The 21337-nt window shown below is 41.8% G+C and overlaps 1 protein-coding gene across 1 annotated transcript in view; it reads right to left on the bottom strand.

The window, feature by feature from the left end:
• The window catches only part of igsf3 (immunoglobulin superfamily, member 3), a 229183-nt gene that overhangs the window by 65548 nt on the left and 142298 nt on the right, over nucleotides 1-21337 (bottom strand). Inside the window, exons 3-5 of the mRNA XM_072585217.1 lie at nucleotides 11275-11682; nucleotides 6228-6617; nucleotides 2388-2789 (exon numbers count right to left, since the gene is read on the bottom strand). Of these exons, the coding sequence (XP_072441318.1) occupies nucleotides 2388-2789; nucleotides 6228-6617; nucleotides 11275-11682 (1200 nt within the window). The remainder of the gene's footprint in view (nucleotides 1-2387; nucleotides 2790-6227; nucleotides 6618-11274; nucleotides 11683-21337) is intronic.

Genomic DNA, 21337 nt, shown 5'->3' with positions numbered 1-21337 from the left:
TGAGTTTTTTTTGAACACTCACCAGATAGCCCTTGAAAGACCAACATCCCTAGCACTAACGCCATCTTCAAAAGACCACTGTGTGCCTGAGCTAGCATTGGCACTCCCTCAAGGCAATGAAATGGCACAGCAGCCACAATATCATGCTGCTCTTGACACACAGCTGGCATGGCTGAGATTTCCTCACAGGCATAACTCCATTCTCTGACTCTCGTCACTGTTTATCCACCAGGTCACACACTTTATCCATCTGATTTCTCTGAGACAGTGCTATCTTGTCCCTCATGCCCACTATCTATATTTTATCAATGTCCAGCATTGGACTTCAAATATAGACAAGCAAGTTGGGAATTCCAAACATAAGATTGATTAACAACCAGCAAAAGTGAACACAAACAAAACCAGTAGAGACTGCAGTTTGCCCCAATATTGCCAAACAAACGCTGACATTATGACCAATGACTATTTCACACACCATGTTTATCTGCTGCACCCAGCTAAGGCAGTGCCATGCAGAAGGATAGCTTCCTACAGATCAATGTTCTCATCCTGCTCCTTGTAAGACTGCTCTATTTGCCCAGCTCATCGGCACACATCACAGCTTCATCATCTTCATCAGTGTGCAGAGCATAGCAAGCAAGGATGGTGTGTCACCCTCTGTCTGGACTATAATGGAGGGCTCCCCCATACTGGTTCAAGCAATGGAACTCATCTTCAGAAGGTCTATCATCTCCTCCATCATGACCCTGATTACAGCATATACAACCAAGAAAGTTATCACTGAATTTTGTGCAGTCCTTCATAATACTTACACAATATATGACGCAGTGATGTCCCCTTCATCCCACAGCACCCTTCGAAGTTTCACAAGTGATAGGATGCTTTGCCCAGCATTGTTCTCCTTTTACATCATTGCCACTAACTTCTGCATCACTGGGATGGCAACAATCACTATGCAAGCAACAATGGCATAATGTAATCTGCCTCTGACCAGCATTTGATATATAAGCATATTTACTCTGCATGCATTGCAAATGATTGAAGAAATGATTGCAAATGAAATGTAGCAGGAATTTGCAAATGCATGTTTCATGATTTTGCCCCTTCGATGTCCTGGCTCAACAACTGTGGAACCCATGTTTTGCCATTAAATGACACTGGCTTTGCCACCCTCAGCATTGTCCCTGCAGTTAGTATCAGAAGAATAGCAACTAATGGCAGGGAACAAAACTTGCAGTGGACATTGTCAGCACCAGGATCTGTCCAGTTGCCAGTTAACTCCCCGGATCCTCAGCTTCACCTAGTTTCTCACTCTGCTCCATGAGGGCTACATGTGGCTGATGGCCATGGATCATACCCCAAGATACTGCACTGTCCTGAGCAACATGAAGACAGGCAGCGGTAAGGTGAAGTTGCTCGGCAGTCGCTCTAACTCCCATGTCGAGAATGCTTGATGTGTGTTTCGTTCAGCACATTTGGTAAGGTAAAGAGCTGAATATTAATGAGGTGATTTGTGCCACTAAAAAGCTTTTAACAAACTACAATCCCACATGAGTGGCAATTCAGTGCTGTCTAGTGAGAAACTTGCCTGGCCACTTGGCACTGCAAAGAAGTGCAACAAATTGCTTCTGACATTGAGATACTCCTCTTTGGCTTTCCCATCTGATTCTGCCACAAATCTCACCAGACCCCATGCGATTCAGGGCCCTTTGAGATTCCCTCCAAATTGGTATATAGGTATATCTCAACACAGCCAAGTAAGCTTTCAGACTGTCAAGCCTTAAAACAATTTTTTGGACTTGATTACAATCTTCCATGCCAGGCATATCATCTTAACAACTCATGAAAAAGATTCTAGCTACTCTGTGTCCCACTGACAAGCAGCCCTCTACCTCCCACCCACCAACTCGGTGGAGGATAATTACTAGCTAGTCATGAAACAGCTAACTAGCATGGGAGAGGCAATCCGCATACCAGGAACGCATTGCAAAAGACACTACAAGTATCCCAGCTCACCATAAACTGCATTGGGTGCAATAGCACTCTTCTCCTTACTACTAATTATCTCCACAACTAACGTTTCAATCAATTGGAGACACAGGATTTCAGAACATTCTTGCTTATGTCAATTGTGATGGATCCAATCCAACATCCTCATGCTGAAAATATCAAACTATCATTATCTCCTGCACACAGGTGTAATTCCAAAGTTGAGATTTTCACATTATAACTGTCATACATTACTCCATCAATGCTTCCACTCCAACAACATAACCAGTGCTATTCTAATCCATATAACACTGCTCCTTTTAGATAATCAGACAGTGATTAGAATAGTGCACAGAAAACTTTCAGCCCTTGAGTTTTGTCTTGATGTGAGTACTTACCAAGAGGTGTTATCACAGCTACAATATGAGCAGATTGCTTTCCTATCTGCTGCCAATCCCCACTCGCATTCATGATCCATTCAGTGACTGTACAAACATACTGTCCATCATCCAATATCACTGAATTATGTAGCTGCAAGATGAAAGAATCTGGTCGCTGTTTGGTCAGCCTGAGTTCTCCATTAGCATCACGCTTATGGTAGAGTGTACCAATAATCTGAGTACCATCCTGGTCCAAGCTGATGATATCAGTAACCTGTTTCTGTTTGTTGATTAACTGCCAGGTGACAGAAAGGCGACTGTGGTTCCTGATTGCTGATTGAACATCACAAGTGAACTGGAGTGAGTTACCCTCCAAAATCTTAGTGGTATTACTGGTAACTGTTATACTCAGGCTACTTTCTGCAGGAAATAAAATATTATTAGTTCAAATAGTAGTTTTGTAGAAAGACAATTATACAAGATTTGAGGATCTATGTTGTTTCAGACCACAAGAATCTGTTTTATGAGAATTTGTCACAATACCATTCAATAAATATTTTACAAATAACTTTTGTTTTGTTTTCAAGGTAACATTGCTTTGCAACAGTCAGAACTATTATGTATATTACCATTTGTTTCTGACCAATTGATCTAGTCCAAATCCTAGTCCATTTACAGACAAAGGCAAAAACAACCTTTTTCCCCTTTCTCTGCCACACTTGTGTGTTAATCCTCAACTGTTTACCCTGGATTTATGACTGTAATATAACTGGATGCTTTGATCAATGTTATCTTAACGCTGACAATAATCCAGTTATATTACTGTCATAAATTCAGGGTAAACAGTTGAGGATTAACACACAAGTGTGGCAGAGAAAGGGGAAAAAGCTTGTTTTTGCCTTTGTCTGTAAATGGACTAGGATTTGGACTAGATCAATTGGTCAGAAACAAATGGTAATATACATAATATTGTCAATATTGGAAGAAACACTATCATTTTTTCTCATGCTGAACCTTCAAGAACATGGTCTATTATTTGAAAACTTACTTGCTCCCAATTCTATTCTTAGTTATCCATTCCATCCTTCTCTCAGACAACAATGTGAGAGTAAACTAATCTTTTAATCAACTTTGGTGCCATATTTGGTCCTGAGATGAACTTCCAATCTAATGTCTGTTCCATCACTAAGACTGCGTTTTCTACTGGCAATGCCATGTGACTTTGCCCCTGTCTCAGCTTCACTGCTGTTGGAGTCCTCATTCTTGTCATCGTTACTTGCGAACTCCGCTATTTAATGTATCTTTGGTGGTTGTGACTGGTATCCCATATTTTGCTCTCCAAAACTCAGTTGCTGTGTTTTAACTGACAGCAAGGTCAGTTCTCCTATCACTCTTGCGCTCTCGTGCTTATATTGGTCCCTGGCCTTGCGAGGTCTTGACTTTAAAATACCCATTATTTTCCAAATCTCTCTGCAGTCTTGCCCATCTTTATCTACTTCAACCCCACAACCCTCTGAAATAACTGCGCTGATCTAATTCTGACTTGTTGGGCATTTCTAATGATAATTTCTCTACCACAGGAGACCTTCTGCTGCCGATGACCCAAGCTCTGGAATTCCTTCCTTGCAGCTCTCCTTCTTGCTGTCTCACATGCCTCTATTAAGACAGTCCTTAAAATTTTGCTCTTTGATCAAACTTTTGACCTCCTTATGTGAATCAGTGTCATGCTGTGTTTTACAATGCTCCTGTGAAGCTTCCACGGACACGTCATTGCACTAAAAGTGCACGAAGTTGTTTCTCTAGATGTTGCTCACATTGTGTCAGAATAAGCAGTTCCTGATTAAAGAATAGCTACTGTTAAATCAACAAAATATCTAAACCATCTACTTTTATTTTTGTTTTGCTCTAATTAGCTTAAAGCTGCCTAAATCTAGGACAGAAGTGACATACATTCTTTCAATCTTCTGTTAGATTTGCTGCAGCCACTGCCTTTATGGAGCAGTCAGTGTGTGCTACCCTTTGTATTTAAGCAAATAAAAACACAAAAGAGTTTGCTGTTTTGAGAGCAGTAATACCATTTTTCAAAGAGTGTAATTCAATTGTGCTTTAGTGTAACCTTATTACAGCAAAGACTGTTTTAAATTTTTAGCCTGAGTACACAGCATAGTCATTTAATCTTTGGAGAGATCACATAATACAAGGCCAATTTATTTCAAATGTGCATACCAGTAATAGAAAAGTTAATTGTTTGCAACATGGCAACACCACCCAGCTTATTTTCTGGATAACATCAAGCTTCAATTCATGGAAACTGCGGAGTTATCGATGGAAGCTAACTTCTATGTTGGCCATGAATAACAACTGTTGCAAAGAATATATTTACATTATGGTTGAGTGAACTATTTTGATTAGGCTTGCTACTTCATAGGGACATTTCAGTTTCAATTTATACATCTAACCACAGAGAGACTAGAAGCCTGGAAGCTATTATGAGCAATGTTACTGTAACATGTGCATACCAAATTTTATTTTATTGTATGGATTAACTCATGAGAAAGTTAGAAATTGTGGACAGCATACAATAACGGCACATCAATTAAAAGTAATAATAATCACAAATGCAGTTGCTATAGAGTTGTCTCTGAATTAAAAATGACATATTTATGAAGTTAATTATTTTAATTATAGCAATTGGACTTCATCAGATTTTGGTTTTGATTTGAACTGCAACAGGAATGCAAATGATAAATATGGAAAATGGATCTCAAATGGTCAGTGACTGAACAGGGACAGGTAGAAATCAGATGGAGAAGAGGGCAGGAGCTTTCTTTGTTGACCCATCATGATGAGCAAGTCTTTCCGTGCATTGCTTTAACATTATTGTCTTTATTGTCCATCAATTCTTTTTGAAACCCTGAAGACCTGAAGTCAGAGCACTTTCAATAAATGTATGTCAGTGTGAAATACATTAATGATCGTTTTCATTTCTTCACAGCAGACTCATATACTTTCATGTGAAAAAAAATGTTTAAATCTGACATTAATACCATAATGTATTGCTGTTTCTGTGGAAATATAGCTTCCATCATTTTTAGGGGAAAGATGAAAGGCAAAAACATCAAAGGAAATGCTCTCAATGCTGACACTGGCTTGTGATTTTCAGTCAGTCATTCTGGTCAGCTTTTGTTTGGATCTGTATGAACAATGGAACTGACATCACAAGCTGCAGGCAGGGATCTGACACACTAGGTCGTCACTGCAGTTGCTTCTTGATGAACAAAAACTAATGTCACTCAAAATCAAAAAGTTCCTTTAAACCCATGTTTTTATGCAAATGCTTCTGCACAACAGCAGAAAAAGTGGATAAAACTTTCACCCTGTGATGTTGTTTTTTCATGACTCCTAAAATGGCAATACTACATTTATTTTTCAAATATGTTTTGGAACTGATAACTGGGCCACATCAAACTCAGATTCCTTTATGAAGAACTAATAGAAACAAGCAGAACCTTTCAAAGCCATGGGAAAGTTTTTTTCTCGCTTTCATACTACACTGATAAGAGCTGTGTAACTGAGCAACAATATTTCCACACAGCCTAGGGCAACCTTGACAGGACAAGAACTAAGACTTAACTGATTAGATTCGTTGAACTTAAAACACGAGACAACATCAGTTACAGAGAAAAACTACTTTTAACAAAAAATCACAGTAACTAGAGGCACTGCTTTATCAAATTAGCTTCTTTATCTGCCTGAAAGCGCACACAGAGGATTGTTCTACAGTTATTCTAAGTTACCAAGACATTTCATGTCATTAATTCATATAGAAATGAAAAGTTTATTCAGATAGTTACTTACTGATTGACTGAACATGGATCAAAACTTTTGGAGATTTGTTAGTATCTCTGCTAATGAATTCTCTCGTCACTGTTCTCTCATGCTCAGTGGCCCTGCAATGGTATTTGCCACTGTCCGTCAATTGAACATGGTAGATTTTCAGCAGGTGTGTTGTATCTGTCTCCTTCGTGAACCTTACATATCCCAGACGATCTCTGTTTGCATATTCACCATTGACTGTCGCTACAGCATTTCGACCAATGTTGGCAATCTGTGTGCCATTAAAAATCCACAACACTGAGAAATATCGATCCTGTATATTTTGAGCTTCAATGATACACCTTATTTCCATAGTGTCTCCAGCTGTGAGAATTCTCCTTTCATTCTCTAACTGAACATTGAAGTTCTTATCTAGAACAGAACATGGATATGCAGACACAATTAGAGCTTGGGAGACAAGTGGTGTCACCACAGTCTGATCAGAACATGGGGCAGCTCTCTTATTTGAGAGAAGTAACTGCTGGTGACTTAACCTGAGGTCCACCCGACCTCAAGGAAGGGAAGAGATTGAGAAGGAGAGTCCTTCATAGTAACCTCAACCTGGTGACAGGACTTAAACCCTTGCTGTTGGTGTCACACTGCTCATAAAACCAACGATCCAGCCAACTGAGCTAAACTGATTCCTGGGAGCCCCGAAGTGAAGAATTAAAATCAGAAGCTTGTTTTTCAAGTCCTAAAATCATATGTGCATGTTGCAGTTTGTCCTCCCAAATTTCAAACCTTCTCTGTCTCTCTCCTAAATGATTTGACTCTTATCTGGGATATTTTATCTGCAATAAACAAAGAATTGTGGATGCTGGAGATCTGAACCAAAAAGAGAAATTGCTGGTGAAACACAGCCTGGCAACTTTTGTTGGGAGAAAGAAGAGTAGGGTGTTCCAATGAAGAGTCACCAGAATCAAAGAGTTAACTCTGCTTTCTTCCACAGAAGTTCCCAAACCTGCTGTGTTTTGCCACTCAGTTCTGTTTTAGTTTCATATTTTAGCTGCTGCTTGGCACAGCATTTTCACAGAGTTGTAAAATCATTGTGATACAGAAAGAAGCCAATCCATGCCAATTCTCTGGAAGAGTAATCCACTTACCTCCATTCCCCATGGTCCTCACCATAGAAGCCCTACAGTATGGAAACAGGCCATTTGGTCCGACAAGTCCACACTGACCCTCTGAAGAGTATCCCATCCAGAGCCATTCCACTATCCTATTAGTCTACATTTCCCCCCGACTAATGCACCTAACCTACACATCCCTGAGCACTTGGGCAATTTAGCATGGCCAATTCACCGAACCTGCACATCTTTGTACTGTGGGAGCAAACTGGAGCATCCTGAGGGAGTCCACACAGACACGGGGAGAATGTCCAAACTCGACACAGACAGAGGCTGGAATTGAACCTGGGTCCCTGGCACTGTGAGGTAGCAGTGCTAACCACTGAGCCACCATCCTGCAAGTCTATTTCCCCTAAAATGCCTGCCCAAATACCTCTTGAAATCACTTCCCTCACCCTCATGGCTAGTGGGTTCTATTAATTACCAATCACTGAATAAAAAGATTCCTAGAACATAATAAATTGAGAAATCGGCAACCTTGCCTTGAACCTGCTCAGCCTTTTAATAAGACCATGATTGATGTGTTTGTGGCACCTCTACTTATTTTTTTTTGATCATTCATGGGATGAGGGCATCGCTGACTAGGCCTGCATTTATTGCCTATCCCAAGTTGCCCAGAGGGGCAGTTGAGAGTCAGCCACATTGCTAAGGGTCTGGAGTCATACGTAGGTCAGACCAGGTAAGTTTGGTAGTTTCCTTTCCTAAAGGACATGATTAGGGAGAAAGTGAGGACTACAGATGCTGGAGATCAGAGTTAAAAAGTGTGATGCTGGAAAAGCACAGCCAGTCAGGCAGCATCCGAGGAGCAGGAGAATTGATATTTCGAGCATAAGCACTTCATCAGAAATGTGGAGGTGGCCCAAGGGGGCTGAGAGATAACATGGGAGGGGGCTGGGGCTGGGGAGAAGGTAGCTGGGAATGCGATAGGTAGATGAAGGTGGGGGGTGATGGTGATAGGGTCGGAAAGGAGGTTGGAGCAGGTAGGAAGGAAGATGGACAGGTAGGACAGAGGGCGGTGCCGAGTTGGGGGGTTTGGATCTAGGATAAAGTGGGGGTAGGGGAGATGAGGAAACTGGTGAAATCAACATTGATCCTGTGTGGCTGGAAGGTCCCAAGGCGGAAGATGAGGTGTTCCTCCTCTAGACGTCGGAAGGCTAGCATTTGGTGGTGGAGGAGGCCCAGGACTTGCATAACCTTGGCTGAAAATGAAGGAAAGTTGAAGTGTTTGGCAACAGGGTGGTGGGGTTGTTTAGTGCATGTGTCCCACAGATATTGCAAGGTGGCATCCTGTCTCTCCATTGTAGAGGAAACCACATAGAGAGCAACGGACATAGTAGGTGACTTGTGTTGAGGTGCAGGAGAATCTCTGCCGAATGTGGAAGGATCCTTTGGGGCCTTGGTTGAGGGTGGGGATGGTGGGAGGCGGGGGGGGTGGGGGGGTTGTTGGTAGTAGGTGTGGGTGCGGCAGCAAGGGAAGGTGCTGGAGGCTGAGTTGGTGGGGGAGCATGGACCTAACAAGGGAGTCGCAGAGGCAATGGTCTCTGCGGAACACAGGTAGGGATGGGGAGGAAAATATGCCCCTGGTGATGAAGTCTGTAAAAGGATATGAGTAAACTAGATGGGTTTTTGTAGCAATTGACAATAGATTTGAGTTCATCATTAGACCCTTAATTCCAGACATTATTCTTTATCATTTTAATCATGGTTGGATAGGAAACTTGGTCCCTAGAACATTATTGGGATTAACAGTCTAACGATAATACTACTCCACCCCCTCCACCCCCCACCTACTTCCCTATCTACTTCCTACTTGACTCTGTTGTTAATCAAAAACCCATCTAATACAGTTGTAAAAATGTTCAATGACCTTGTCTCCAGCACAGAGAAGAGAATTTGATAAAGGAAAAATTTCTTCTTATTTATATTACAGCTGTACTAGATAACCGAGCTGGTGCAAGGAGGATGGACCGTATGAGCTCCTTCCACATTGCAATAATTCTGTGATTCTGTGTTGTTTAAGTTGTGTTCCCTATTTCTAGTCTCTCCTAGAAACACTATTTATTCTTCTAAACTTCAATCGATACAGACCTAACCTATCCTCTAAGATAACCACTTAATACCAGGAATCAGTTGAGTGGACCTTCTTTGAACTACTTATGTTGCAATTATGTCCTTTCTTAAATAAAGAGATCAAAATTGATGTGGTCTCACCAATGACTATTTAACTGTAACATAATATTCTCACCATTACAATCAATTCCCCAGCTCATTCTCCTTGTGATCTTTAACAATTTATCAAACTATTGTCACTAACCACCTTTCCTCCCTCACTACGGGTAGTTGGGACTGTTCTTACTTAGCTCTGCTCTACATTTTATAAAAGTCTCAGCAGAGCATCTCTAGAATTAGAATTGAAGAGTCATTTTGGACTCAAAAAGTTAGCTCTGTCTCCCCATCCCCCACAGATGCTGTCAGATCCACTGAGTTTCTCCACTGTCGTGTTTTTATTACAGAGGCTTGAAAACTCAGCAGCACCACCAGGTGTTGGGGCTACAGAGTCCAGATGGCAGCAGAAACATCTTTAATAAAAAATAGGCCTCAGTGCTTGACAAGAAAACTCTCTAAGGAGAAATTGCTGGGAAACTGTAGGGTGTGTCCTCCTTGTCTGTAGTCCCCACTTTGCTTTAAAAAAAAGCAACTCTACCCCAGTCCCCCGCCCTCTACCTGGGCATTCACTGGGAGGGAAGGCACCTTGACTTAAGTGACAAGTGGCAAGCAATTAATCCACCACTGACACAATGCTAATTGCCCTGTTAGGTCATACAGCATGGAAACATTCTCTTCGGCCAATCTTGTCCATGCCAGCCAAATTTCCCAATTTGCCTGTGTTTGGCCCATAACTGTCTAAACCTTTCCTATCCATCTACCTATCCAAATGTCATTTTAAATGTTGCAATTGTACCTGCATTTCCTCTGGCAGCTCGTTCCATATACACACCACCCTCCAGTTTCCTCCCACAATCCAAAGATGTGCAGGTCAGGTAAATTGGCCATGATAAATTGCCCATCATGTTAGGTGCATTAGTCATGGGTAAATACAGTGTAGGAGAATGGGTCTGGATGGGTTACGCTTAGGAGGGTCGGTGTGGACTTGTTGGGCCGGAGGGCCTGTTTCCATACTGTAGGGAATCTAATCTAATCTAAAAATACCTTCTGTGTGAAAATGTTGCCCCTCAGGTCTCTTTTAAATTTTTCCCCTAGCACCTTAAACCTATACTCTTTACTCCTCTGCCTTAATCTATATTTTTGGCCACCTCTTCAAAAAACTCAATTAAATTTTTGAGATACAATTTCCCAACCACAAAGCTATGCTGACTATCCCTCGTCAGACCTTGCCTTTCCAAATTCATGTAGAACATGTCTGTAGCCCCTAGCAGAAAACATCCAGCTCTGCTGTTCATAAAACCTCCCAGGGTGGGCCAACTTCATGAAGCCAAGCTGACACAGCTTTCTGTATTTAATGTATCTTCCATGAGCCTATGGTGTTTGAGAAATTTATCAATGTTGAATGTTAACTCAGTTGTGTGCAGCTAAATGTAACTGACAAATAGGTTAAGGGCACTACTATCTAACCAATTGTTTATATAAGTAATTGTGTATGGCTATTCTCTAATATTTCTACTCAGCTCCATACTTACCCTCTGTTTGGCATCAATGGCTAACGTGTTCTGTCTTTCAGAATGCATTCAGGAGATAACCATTTCTTGTTGCTCCAGGAACCTGACCTAACTATTTTAGTGCTACCTTTCTCACACTGTATGTTATATGCCCACAATGCATTATTCTCTGCTTGCTCCTATAATAGCTATGGTGATCACAGCTTTTCAATGACAACCACTTACCAGTAGCTTTTATATTCACAATTGTTTTGTCAGTGCGCTTGGTAGCTATGGTGAACCAAGACCGATCTGGGTCTTGGATCCATTCTCTAGCCTCACAGTAGAACTCTCCTTGATCAAATGCCTGCAGTTTATAGATGGTGAGTTTGAATGAAGTCGCTCCAATCTTATCCAATCGTACATTTCCTGATGCCTGCCTTTGTTTGTATGAATCTCCAGAACGAAGGATGAAATCTCGTGTGAGAGAGATGACCTTGAGGTTCTGATTTCCCTTCTGTATGTACCATGTGACAGCCACATGTGTGTGCTGTGCTGTTTGTTTAGATACTTCACAGACCAGTTCTAGGGAGTCACCTTCAACTTTATCCAGGGTCTGGGGTACTGATGTTGCACTGAGTGTGTCTGGAATAACTAAGAAAAAGAGAAAAAAATGATTAATGATTAAACAAAAATATATCTTAAAATATTAAGTTCACACATTAAGAATGAATATTTGGCTACCAATGATTGGAGAAACTGTATATAGTTTGCAGATGGGCAATGCTAGTACACTTTGCAGGTACGATGCGATGGGGAGAAAAAGGACATCTTACAATTCTGTCTTACATTTCAAAACTTGCTAAATTTTAAACTTCACAGGAAGCTGCCTACACAGCACCTTTGATTCCCAGTATGAAAATGTTCATGAGTAATTTCTGCTTTCCAGGGTTAAAGGAATATTTCAATTGGAAACGAAAATTGAGTCAAAATTTTTAATTCTTTTTAAATTCATTCACAGCATGAAGGCATCACGAGACCAGCATTTGTTGCCAATCCCTAGTCGCCCAGAGGGCAGTTAAGAGTCAACTGCATTGCTGCGAATCTGTAGTCACGTGTAGGCCAGACCAGATAAGGATGGCTGTTTCCTTCACTAAAGGACATTAGTGAACCAGGTGAACTTTTCCAACTATCGACAACAGGTTTCACATTGACCATCAGACTCCTAATTCTAGACTTCTATTGAATTCAAATTCCCCCAATTTGGTCACTAGACTTGGGTCACCAGATTAACAGGTCAGTGATAATACCACTTGATCATCACCTCCCAGAATAGACAGAAGCTAGGAAAGAGGTGGAGATTAGCATTACTTTCAAGGGGAAAATATCAACCCATGAAGCTGTCTTAGCTCTTGTATTTGACTCTAATTGTCTTTCAAGTTCTAAGAATCATATCACGGATATTAGCACATTAATGTTTTGGTCTATAACTCTACTTGCTAAAATTAGAGGGTAGGATTACAAACATATATATTTAGCATTTGTACACTGATATCTCATGCAGTAATTTCAATTTGCTATTCTAAAATGAACGAGCATTAACTTTCCTATGTCCATTCTATCCAATCTTCCAATGCACCAGGAGGTTTGAATCACTAAGAACCCTCCAACAGGATTCTCAACATTCCAAGTTTCTGGCATAACTCAAATGCTTTTCTGATGTGTGGGGGTCTCAATTTCAAATAGAAAATTCTAGCAATTCCAATGTCCTCCAAGTGCTGACCCTACCGGGAATTTCAGACTCAACAGAAAACATCTCAAGTCACAGCTTTGATACTTGCTTGTCCCACCCAGGTAGCTGAAATGTACAAATGTATATCGGTTGGGGGCGGGCGGAGAGATGGTATGGTTGCCCAGCAGCCTTCTCCTCTCCCATATCACCCCCCAGGTTTCAACAGTGCTCTTTTTGAACTCTCCATTCCTTATACGATTTATGAACAAGTTCAGCTTTGCTCCAAAGATACAGGCTGTTTTCCCTGCATGGATGCTCCTCCCCAAAGTAGAGGTATACTTGTACCATCTGGGATTCATATGCCTTATTGCAGTCAGTGTTCTGTCTGCCAGAATTTCACCAGGTTCATGCCGAGCTAGAAAAGTGGAATCTCCTATCAAAAGAGCTGACAATGTTAGCCATGTAAGGAACAGACAGGAGCCCCTTCCTTTAAAAAGGCCAAATGGGAAATATTAACATTACCAATGACCTGGCAAAATAGAGACACTGCTTTATTTTGATGAAAGGACCCAACCCTGGGGTAATTTGGAGCTATCTTCTCCTGTACCAAGTCTAGGTTGATTGACATTTTTTTCAGTGTCCCTGTTATGAAGATGTAAGAGCATTTTAAGAGAATTAAAAGCTGTAGAACTACCAGACATAGCACCAAGTGTTCTCAATAAGGTAACAATGTAACACTTGATCGAACAACTCGATTAGCTTGCTACGTGGAGACAAAAACAAATTTGAATTTGGGCAATCAGTTTAAATTATACCCAGAAAAAATACCAAATTCCAATCCAGTTTGTATTTAGTATATTGACAATCTTAAAAGCCAATGACATAATCCGATGCTTTGGGGGGGTATAAGACCAGGAAAAATTGAACAGTTGAAAGGAGAACTGCCAAGCCCAGAATGTAAACAGACTGCCTAAAAAATAGCTCTCTTAAAAGGTACCTTTTCAATCAGTAACCTGTGACACAGAAATTCCTAAGAAAAAGAAAACAACACACAGGAAGATCCAAATAAAAGAAACAAAAGCTGCCTGGTTTTGAGATAAGAAGTCTTGTTTTATAAATCTTAATTGGGAGTTTTATCAGACTAGTATTATAGAAGGGAGATAAAAGATAGGTTAGAGTAAGGACCTATACATAGCGTTAGTTAATTATTCTCTGCTATACTTTAAGAAATAAAGTTGTTAATTTTTACCTTAAATATTTCTTGGCCACTCAAATTTTTACAGACTACTGCACAGGAGATTTTCTGTGTTGCTGGTTTTAAGTTAAGCAGGAGGGCTTACCCCATTTCGTAACATCACAATCTCCAGGACAAGTCTAGTTATTTGAGAAACCATGCCATTATTTCATTTATTCTGGATGTAGGTTTGCTCACTGAGCTGGAAGGTTCATTTTCAGACATTTTGTCACCATACTAGGTAACATCATCAATGAGCCTCTGGATGAAGCACTGGTGGCATGGCCCACTTTCATTTTATGCGTTTAGGCTTCCTTGGGTTGGTGATGTCATTTCCTGTGGTGGCATCATTTCCTGTGGTAATGACATTTCCTTTTCTTTTCAGGGAGTGGTAAATGGGATCCAAGTCAATGTGGTTGTTGATAAAGTTCCGGTTGGAATGCCATGCTTCTAGGAACTCTCATGCGTGTCTCTGTTTGGCTTGTCCTAGGATGGACAATGTTGTCCTAGTCAAAGTGGTTTTCTTCCTCATCTGTATGTAAGGATACTAGTGAGAGTGTGTCATGTCCTTTTGTGACTTGTTGATGTTTATACATCCTGGTGGCTAGTTTTCTGCCTGTTTGTCCAATGTAGTGTATGTTACAACTGATGCAAGGTATTTTGTAATTGACATTAGTTTTGCTTGTTGTCTGTCTAGGATCTTTCAAGTTCATTCGCTGTTGTTTTAATGTGTTGGTAGGTTTGTGGGCTACCATGATGCCAAGAGGTCTGAGTAGTCTGGCAGTCATTTCTGAGAAGTTTTTGATGTAGGGAAGAGTAGCTAGGGTTTCTGGATGTGTTTTGTCTGCTTGTTTGGGTTTGTTGTTGAGTGTCCTTACATACAGATGAGGAAGGACACCATTTTGACTGGGACAACGCATCCATCCTAGGACAAGCCAAACAGAGACATGCACGAGAATTCCTAGAAGCATGGCATTCTAACCGGAACTCTATCAACAAACACATCGACTTGGATCCCATTTACCACCCCCTGAGAAAAAGAACAGGAAATGACATTACCATAGAAAATGGTGTTCTATGTTCTATATGCTATATTCTAAAATGATGTCACTACAGCAAATGACATCACCAACTCAAGGAAACCTAAATACATAAAAAGAAAGTGGTCATGTAACCAGTGCCTCATCCAGAGGCTCACTAATAATATCTAGTATGTTGACCAAACATCTGAAAACAAACCTTCTAGCTCAGTGAGCAAACCTACATCCAGAACCTCAACCTGAGCTACAAATCTTCTCTAAACTTGCTAATGTCAATGGGCGCAATAAGCTAAAACTGGCCTGAAAGCTGCAAATAGCTGTACTGCCTGAACGAATGCCTAAGGAAACAGATACTACCTAAATGTCTTAAATACAAATCTCCCCTTAACACCCCACTAGCCAAAAGAATAGCAGAGCAAAACGGCTGCAGAATGCTTAGAGAAATGAATAATGATGCCCTCAATAGACTTCATAAATATAACTGGGACATTTTGTGCCAAAAACTCTACTCATAAATGCAGCAGACCATGAATGGATAGACACAGTACAACAAACAGTAGACATTAGACAACGACAAACACAGAAACCAAAAAAACCAGACCTGCAGAAAGCAAGAGACAAACTTACACAAAATGGTCAGAAGAGTACTGAGTACTGGAGTTGGGAGGTCAAGGTGCAGCTGTACAGGACATTGGTTAGGCCACTGTTGGAATACTGCGTGCAATTCTTGTCTCCTTCCTATCCGAAAGATGTTGTGAAACTTGAAAGAGTTCAGAAAAGATTTACAAGGATGTTGCCAGGGTTGGAGGATCTGAGCTACAGGGAGAGGCTGAACAGGCTGGGGCTGTTTTCCCTGGAGCGGAGGCTGACGGTTGACCTTATAGAGGTTTACAAAATCATGAGGGGCATGGATAGGATAGTTTTTTCCCTGGGGTCGGGGAGTCCAGACTAGAGGGCATCGGTTTAGGGTGAGAGGGGAAAGATATAAAAGAGACCTATGGGGCAACATTTTCACACAGAGGGTGATACGTGAATGGAATGAGCCACCAGAGGAAGTGGTGGAGAATGGTACAACCACAACATTTAAGAGGCATTTGGATGGGTATATGATTAGAAAGGGTTTGAAGGGATATGGGCTGGGTGTTGGCAGGTTGGACTAGATTGGGTTGGGATATCTGGTCAGCATGGACGGGTTGGACCGAAGTTGTTTCCATGTTGTACATCTCTATAACTCTATGACTCTAAAATAACAACACAGATAATACAGAAGCATGGATAAAAAAAACTTATCTGATCGACTCTTAACAGACACTGAGAAAGCTGTCTTAGTAAGAGGATTAAATTACAACTTTGGGAATGTAGACAAGAAAGCTTTCTTGGCGGTATTAGAAACAATGCTAAAAGACAACCAACTCACAGAGGAAATCCAGCAAACCATCAGACAGATAGTCGCACCAAAGCAGGAAAAAGGAAGGAAACACACTCAATACACATGAAAGGAAATAAGACTGACTTCCATAAAATGAAATCAGATGGATCCAACACACCACGCTTCTATGGATTACCCAAAATTCACAAACTAGGAGCCCCTCTCAGACCCATAGTCTTGCTACCTGGAACATCAACTTCCAGATTGGCCAAGGAGCTAAACAAAAGACTGAAACACTTAGTAGGAGATTCACGCCACTCCATCCACTCCACCCAAGAATTCCTGAAGACCATCAAAGACACCAAGATAGAAGAGGATGAAATAATGATTTCCTTTGATGTAACACCCCTGTTCACATCCATCAACATCAACCTGGCCAAGGAAGCACTGACTACATTATTAGAAGAACCAAACAAATATACACCAAACATCACCAACTTCCTCAGCAAGGATAACATCGTCAAGCTAGAGGGCCTATGCTTTACCACCCACTTCACCTTCAATAACAAAACCTACCGACAACCCAACGGAACACCCATGGGATCTCCGATATCAGAGTTCTTGGCAGAGGCAGTAATGCAGAGACTCAAACAAATAGTTCTGTCAACCATCCAAGCCAAACTTTGGGTCTGTCACGTGGACCCAAAGAAAACAAATTAGAGGAAACCTTCAAGACCATCAATAATACCCTTACTGGCATAAAATTCACTAAAGAGGAGGAAAACAACAACAAACTGCCATTCCTAGATGTCGCAGTAGAGTGAACATCCAATGGGGAACTTCAAACCAGCATCTACAGGAAAACAAATACGTATGGACCAAATACTGAACTACAGAAACAATCATCCCAACACCCACAAGCGAGGCTGCATCAGAACATTATTTTAACAAGCCACCACACACTACAGCACAGAGGAACTACGCAGAGCAGATGAAAATCACCTATACAGTGTATTCAAAAAGAACAGGTAGCCAATGAACACAATCTGCCAATTTCTCAGTAACAAACCCCAACAAGTGAACAAAACATGTCCAGGAACCCTAGCCAATCTCCCCTACATCAAAGACTTCTCAGAAATGACTGCCAGACTACTCTGACCCCTTGGCATCATGGCATCCCACAAACCAACCAACACAATAAAACAGCAGCTAATGAACTTGAAAGACCCTATACAGACAACAAGCAAAACTAATGTCATTTACAAAACACCTTCAAGAACGGTAACAAACACTACATCGAACAAACAGGCAGAAAACTAGCCCCCAGGATACATGGACATCAACTAGCCACAAAAGGACATGACCCACTCTCACTAGTATCCTTACATACAGATAAGGAAGGACACCACTTCGACTGGGACAACACATTCATCCTAGGACAAGCCAAACAGAGACATTCATGATGACACATCACGTAAGCTTCTCTTCTTTTCTACATTCTGAAAAGGGGACTAGCAGGGAATGGCAGTGCAGGGACAGGAATGTTCCTCCTGCATTATGTTTGAGGTGAGGTGTCCCATTCAAATACATCTGCAGGAAGGTACCCAACCCTCACTCCTCCAAAACCATGTCCGGGAACTTGAGCGGGAGGTGGATGAACTTTGGATCATTCGGGAGGTAGAAGCTGTGATAGATAAGATTTACAGGGAAGCAGTTACTCCTTGGCACGAAGAAAGCTGGGTAACTGTTCGAAAGGGGAAAAAGATCCCCTATGGTCATTTCCCTGAAAAACAAGTACGCTGTTTTGGATACTATTGGGGGGGTGGTGGCACCGACTTACCAAAGGCATGCAGTGGGGTGCAGCTCTCTGGCACAGAGTCTGCCCCTCTTGCACAGAAGGGAAGGAGGGAATGGAGGAGAATCTTAGTCATTGGGGACTCAATTGTTAGAGGGTCAGATAGAAGGTTTGTTGGGAACCAATGAGACTCACGGTTTGTGTGTTGCCTCCCAGGTGCCAGGGTCCATGATGTCTTGGATCATGTCTTTGGGGTCCTGAAGGGAGAGGGTGACCAGCCCCAAGTTGTGGTCTACATAGGTACTAATGACATGGGCAGAAAGAGGGATAACGATGCAAGGCAGGATTACAGGGAGCTAGGATGGAAGCTGAGAGCGAGAACAAACAGAGTTGTTATCTCTGGTTTGTTACCTGTTCCACGTGATAGTGAGGCAAGGAATAGAGAGAGATATCAGCTGAACACGTGGCTGCAGGGATGGTGCAGGATGGAGGGTTTCAGATAATTGAGGCTCATTCTGGGGAAGGTGGACCTCTACAAACAGGATGGTCTTCAGTTGAACCAGAGGGGTACTAATATCCTGGGTGGGAAATTTGTTAGTGCTATTCGGGTGGATTTAAATTAGCTCAGCAGGGGGATGGGAACCGGAGATGTAGTTTCAGTACACAGGAGGATGAGAGTAGGGAAGACATGGACAGGATTTCACGGTCACAGGAGTGTGCTGGCAGACAGCAAGCTGGTTTGAAGTGTGTCTACTTCAATTCCAGGAGTATGCGGAATAAGGTAGGTGAGCTTGCAGCATGGATAGGTACCTGGGACTTTGATGTTGTGGCCATTTCGGAGAAATGGATAGAGCAGGGTCAGCAATGGATGTTGCAGGTTCCAGGGTTTAGATCTTTCATTAAGAACAGGAAAGGTGACAAAAGAAGAGGAGGCATGGCCTTGTTAGTCAAGAACAGTATAATGGTGGCTGAAAGGACTTTTGACAAGGACTTGTCTATTGAGGTGGTATGGGCTGAGGTTAGAAATAGGAGAGGAGAGATCACACTGCTGGGGAATTTTTATAGGCCTCTGCAAAGTTCCAGGGATGTGGAGGAGATAATCAGAAAAACGATTCTGGGTAGGAGTGAAAGGAACAGGGTGATCATTATGGGGGACTTTAACTTCACCAACATTGAGTAGAAATACTATAACTCTAGTATGTCGGATGGATCAGTTTTTGTCCAATGTGTATAGGAGGGTTTCCTGACACAGTATGTCGAAGGGCCAACAAAAGGGGAGGCCACACTGGATCTGGTGCTTGGTAATGAACCAGGCCAGGCGTTTGATTTAGTGGTAGGTGAGCACTTTGGAGAGAGTGACCATAATTCTGTTACATTTAGTTTAGCAATGGAAAGGGATAGGTACATGTCACAGGGCAAGAGTTATAGATGGGGGAAGGGCAATTACAATACGATTAGGCAAGACTTAGGATGCATAGAATGGGGTAGCAAAATGCAGGGGATGGGGACATTCGAAATATGGAGCTGGTTTAAGGAACAGATATTGTGTGTCCTTGATAGGTATGTCCCTGTCAGGCAGGGAGGAAGTGAGAAGGTAAGGGAACTGTGGTTAACTAAAGAAATTGTATCTCTTGTTAAGAGGAAGAAGGAGGCGTATGTGATGTTGAGACGAGATGGTTCAAATGAGGCGATTGAGAGTTGCAGATTAGCTGGGAAGGATTTAAAGAGAGAGTTAAGAAGAGCAAGGACAGGACATGAGCATTCTTTAGCAGGTGGAATAAAGGAGAACCCTTTAAGTATAACAGTAAGGCAGAATACCAGGTCAATGGAAAGATTCTTGGTAGTGTAGGTGTGCAAAGGGATCTCTGAAAGTTGCCACCCAAATTGATAGTGCTGTTAAGAAGGCATACGGTGTGTTAGGTTTTATTGGTAGAGAAATTGAGTTCCGGAGCTGTAATGTCATGCTGCAACTATACAAAACGCTAGTATGGCCGCACTTGGAATACTGTGTATTGTTTTGGTCGCCCCAATACATGAAGGATATGGAAGCATTGGAAAAGGTGCAGAGGAGACTTACCAGGATGTTGCCTAGTCTGGAGGGAAGGTCTTATGAGGAAAGGCTGAGAGACTTGCGTCTGCTCTCATTGGAGAAAAAGGCGGCTAAGAGGAGATTTGATGGAGATATACAAGATGATCAGGGGATTAGGTATAGTAGAGAGTGAAAGTCTTTTTTGCTAGGATGATGGCATCAGCTTGTATGAGGTGGCATAATGACAAATTCAAGGGTGATAGATTTAAGACAGTTGTCAGAGGCAAGTTCTTTACTCAGAGAGTGGTAAGGGCGTGGAATGCCCTGCCTGCCAATGTAGTTAACTCAGCCACATTAGGGGCATTTAAACAAACTTTGGGTAAGCACATGGATGATGATAGGATAGTGTAGGGGGATGGGTTTAGATTAGTTCATGGGTTAGCACAACATCAAGGGCTGAAGTGCCTGTTCTGTGCTGTATTGTTCTATGTTCTTTGTTCTAGGAGAATTCCTAGAAGCATGGTATTCCAACTGCTATCAACAAACACATTGACTTGGATCCCATTTACTACCCCCTGAGAAAAAGAACAGGAAATGACATTGCCACAGGAAATGATGTCACCAACCCAAGCAAACCTAAACACATAAAAAGAAAGCAGACCAGTGCTTCATTCGGAGGCTCACTTACAACTTCAAATTATTCTAACAATGAACAACATTCGTAATGTTCTTTACATGAACACAGCTCAAATTGGTGTCTCCATACAGAACTCAGGGCACAGGGCTTGAAATGTGCATTGCCCTATGGATGGGTACAGGACTGCTAGCTGTTGGCACCACAGGAGGTTGAGCTTGTCAGTGGCCTGGGGTCAGTTCCTGTAAATAATTGAGTAGGAAATAGAATAGGAATCTTGACCAAAACAAGACCTAACCCATAGGTCTTAAAAATCTACGATGACATGGAGGGAAGGTCAGGAATGTGGAACAGAAACGTAAATTTGCATATGATTAAAAGGAGGAAGGTTCTGCGGGTGGCAAAAATTGCAACTAACAAAGGAGAACAAGATTTTCAAACTTAGCAAATTGCCATATGAAATGGTCTTTACTGAA

The sequence above is a fragment of the Chiloscyllium punctatum genome, chromosome 15 (assembly GCF_047496795.1).
Source record: "Chiloscyllium punctatum isolate Juve2018m chromosome 15, sChiPun1.3, whole genome shotgun sequence".
Taxonomy (NCBI): Eukaryota; Metazoa; Chordata; class Chondrichthyes; order Orectolobiformes; family Hemiscylliidae; genus Chiloscyllium; species Chiloscyllium punctatum.
This window is presented reverse-complemented; position numbering and strand designations above follow the sequence as displayed.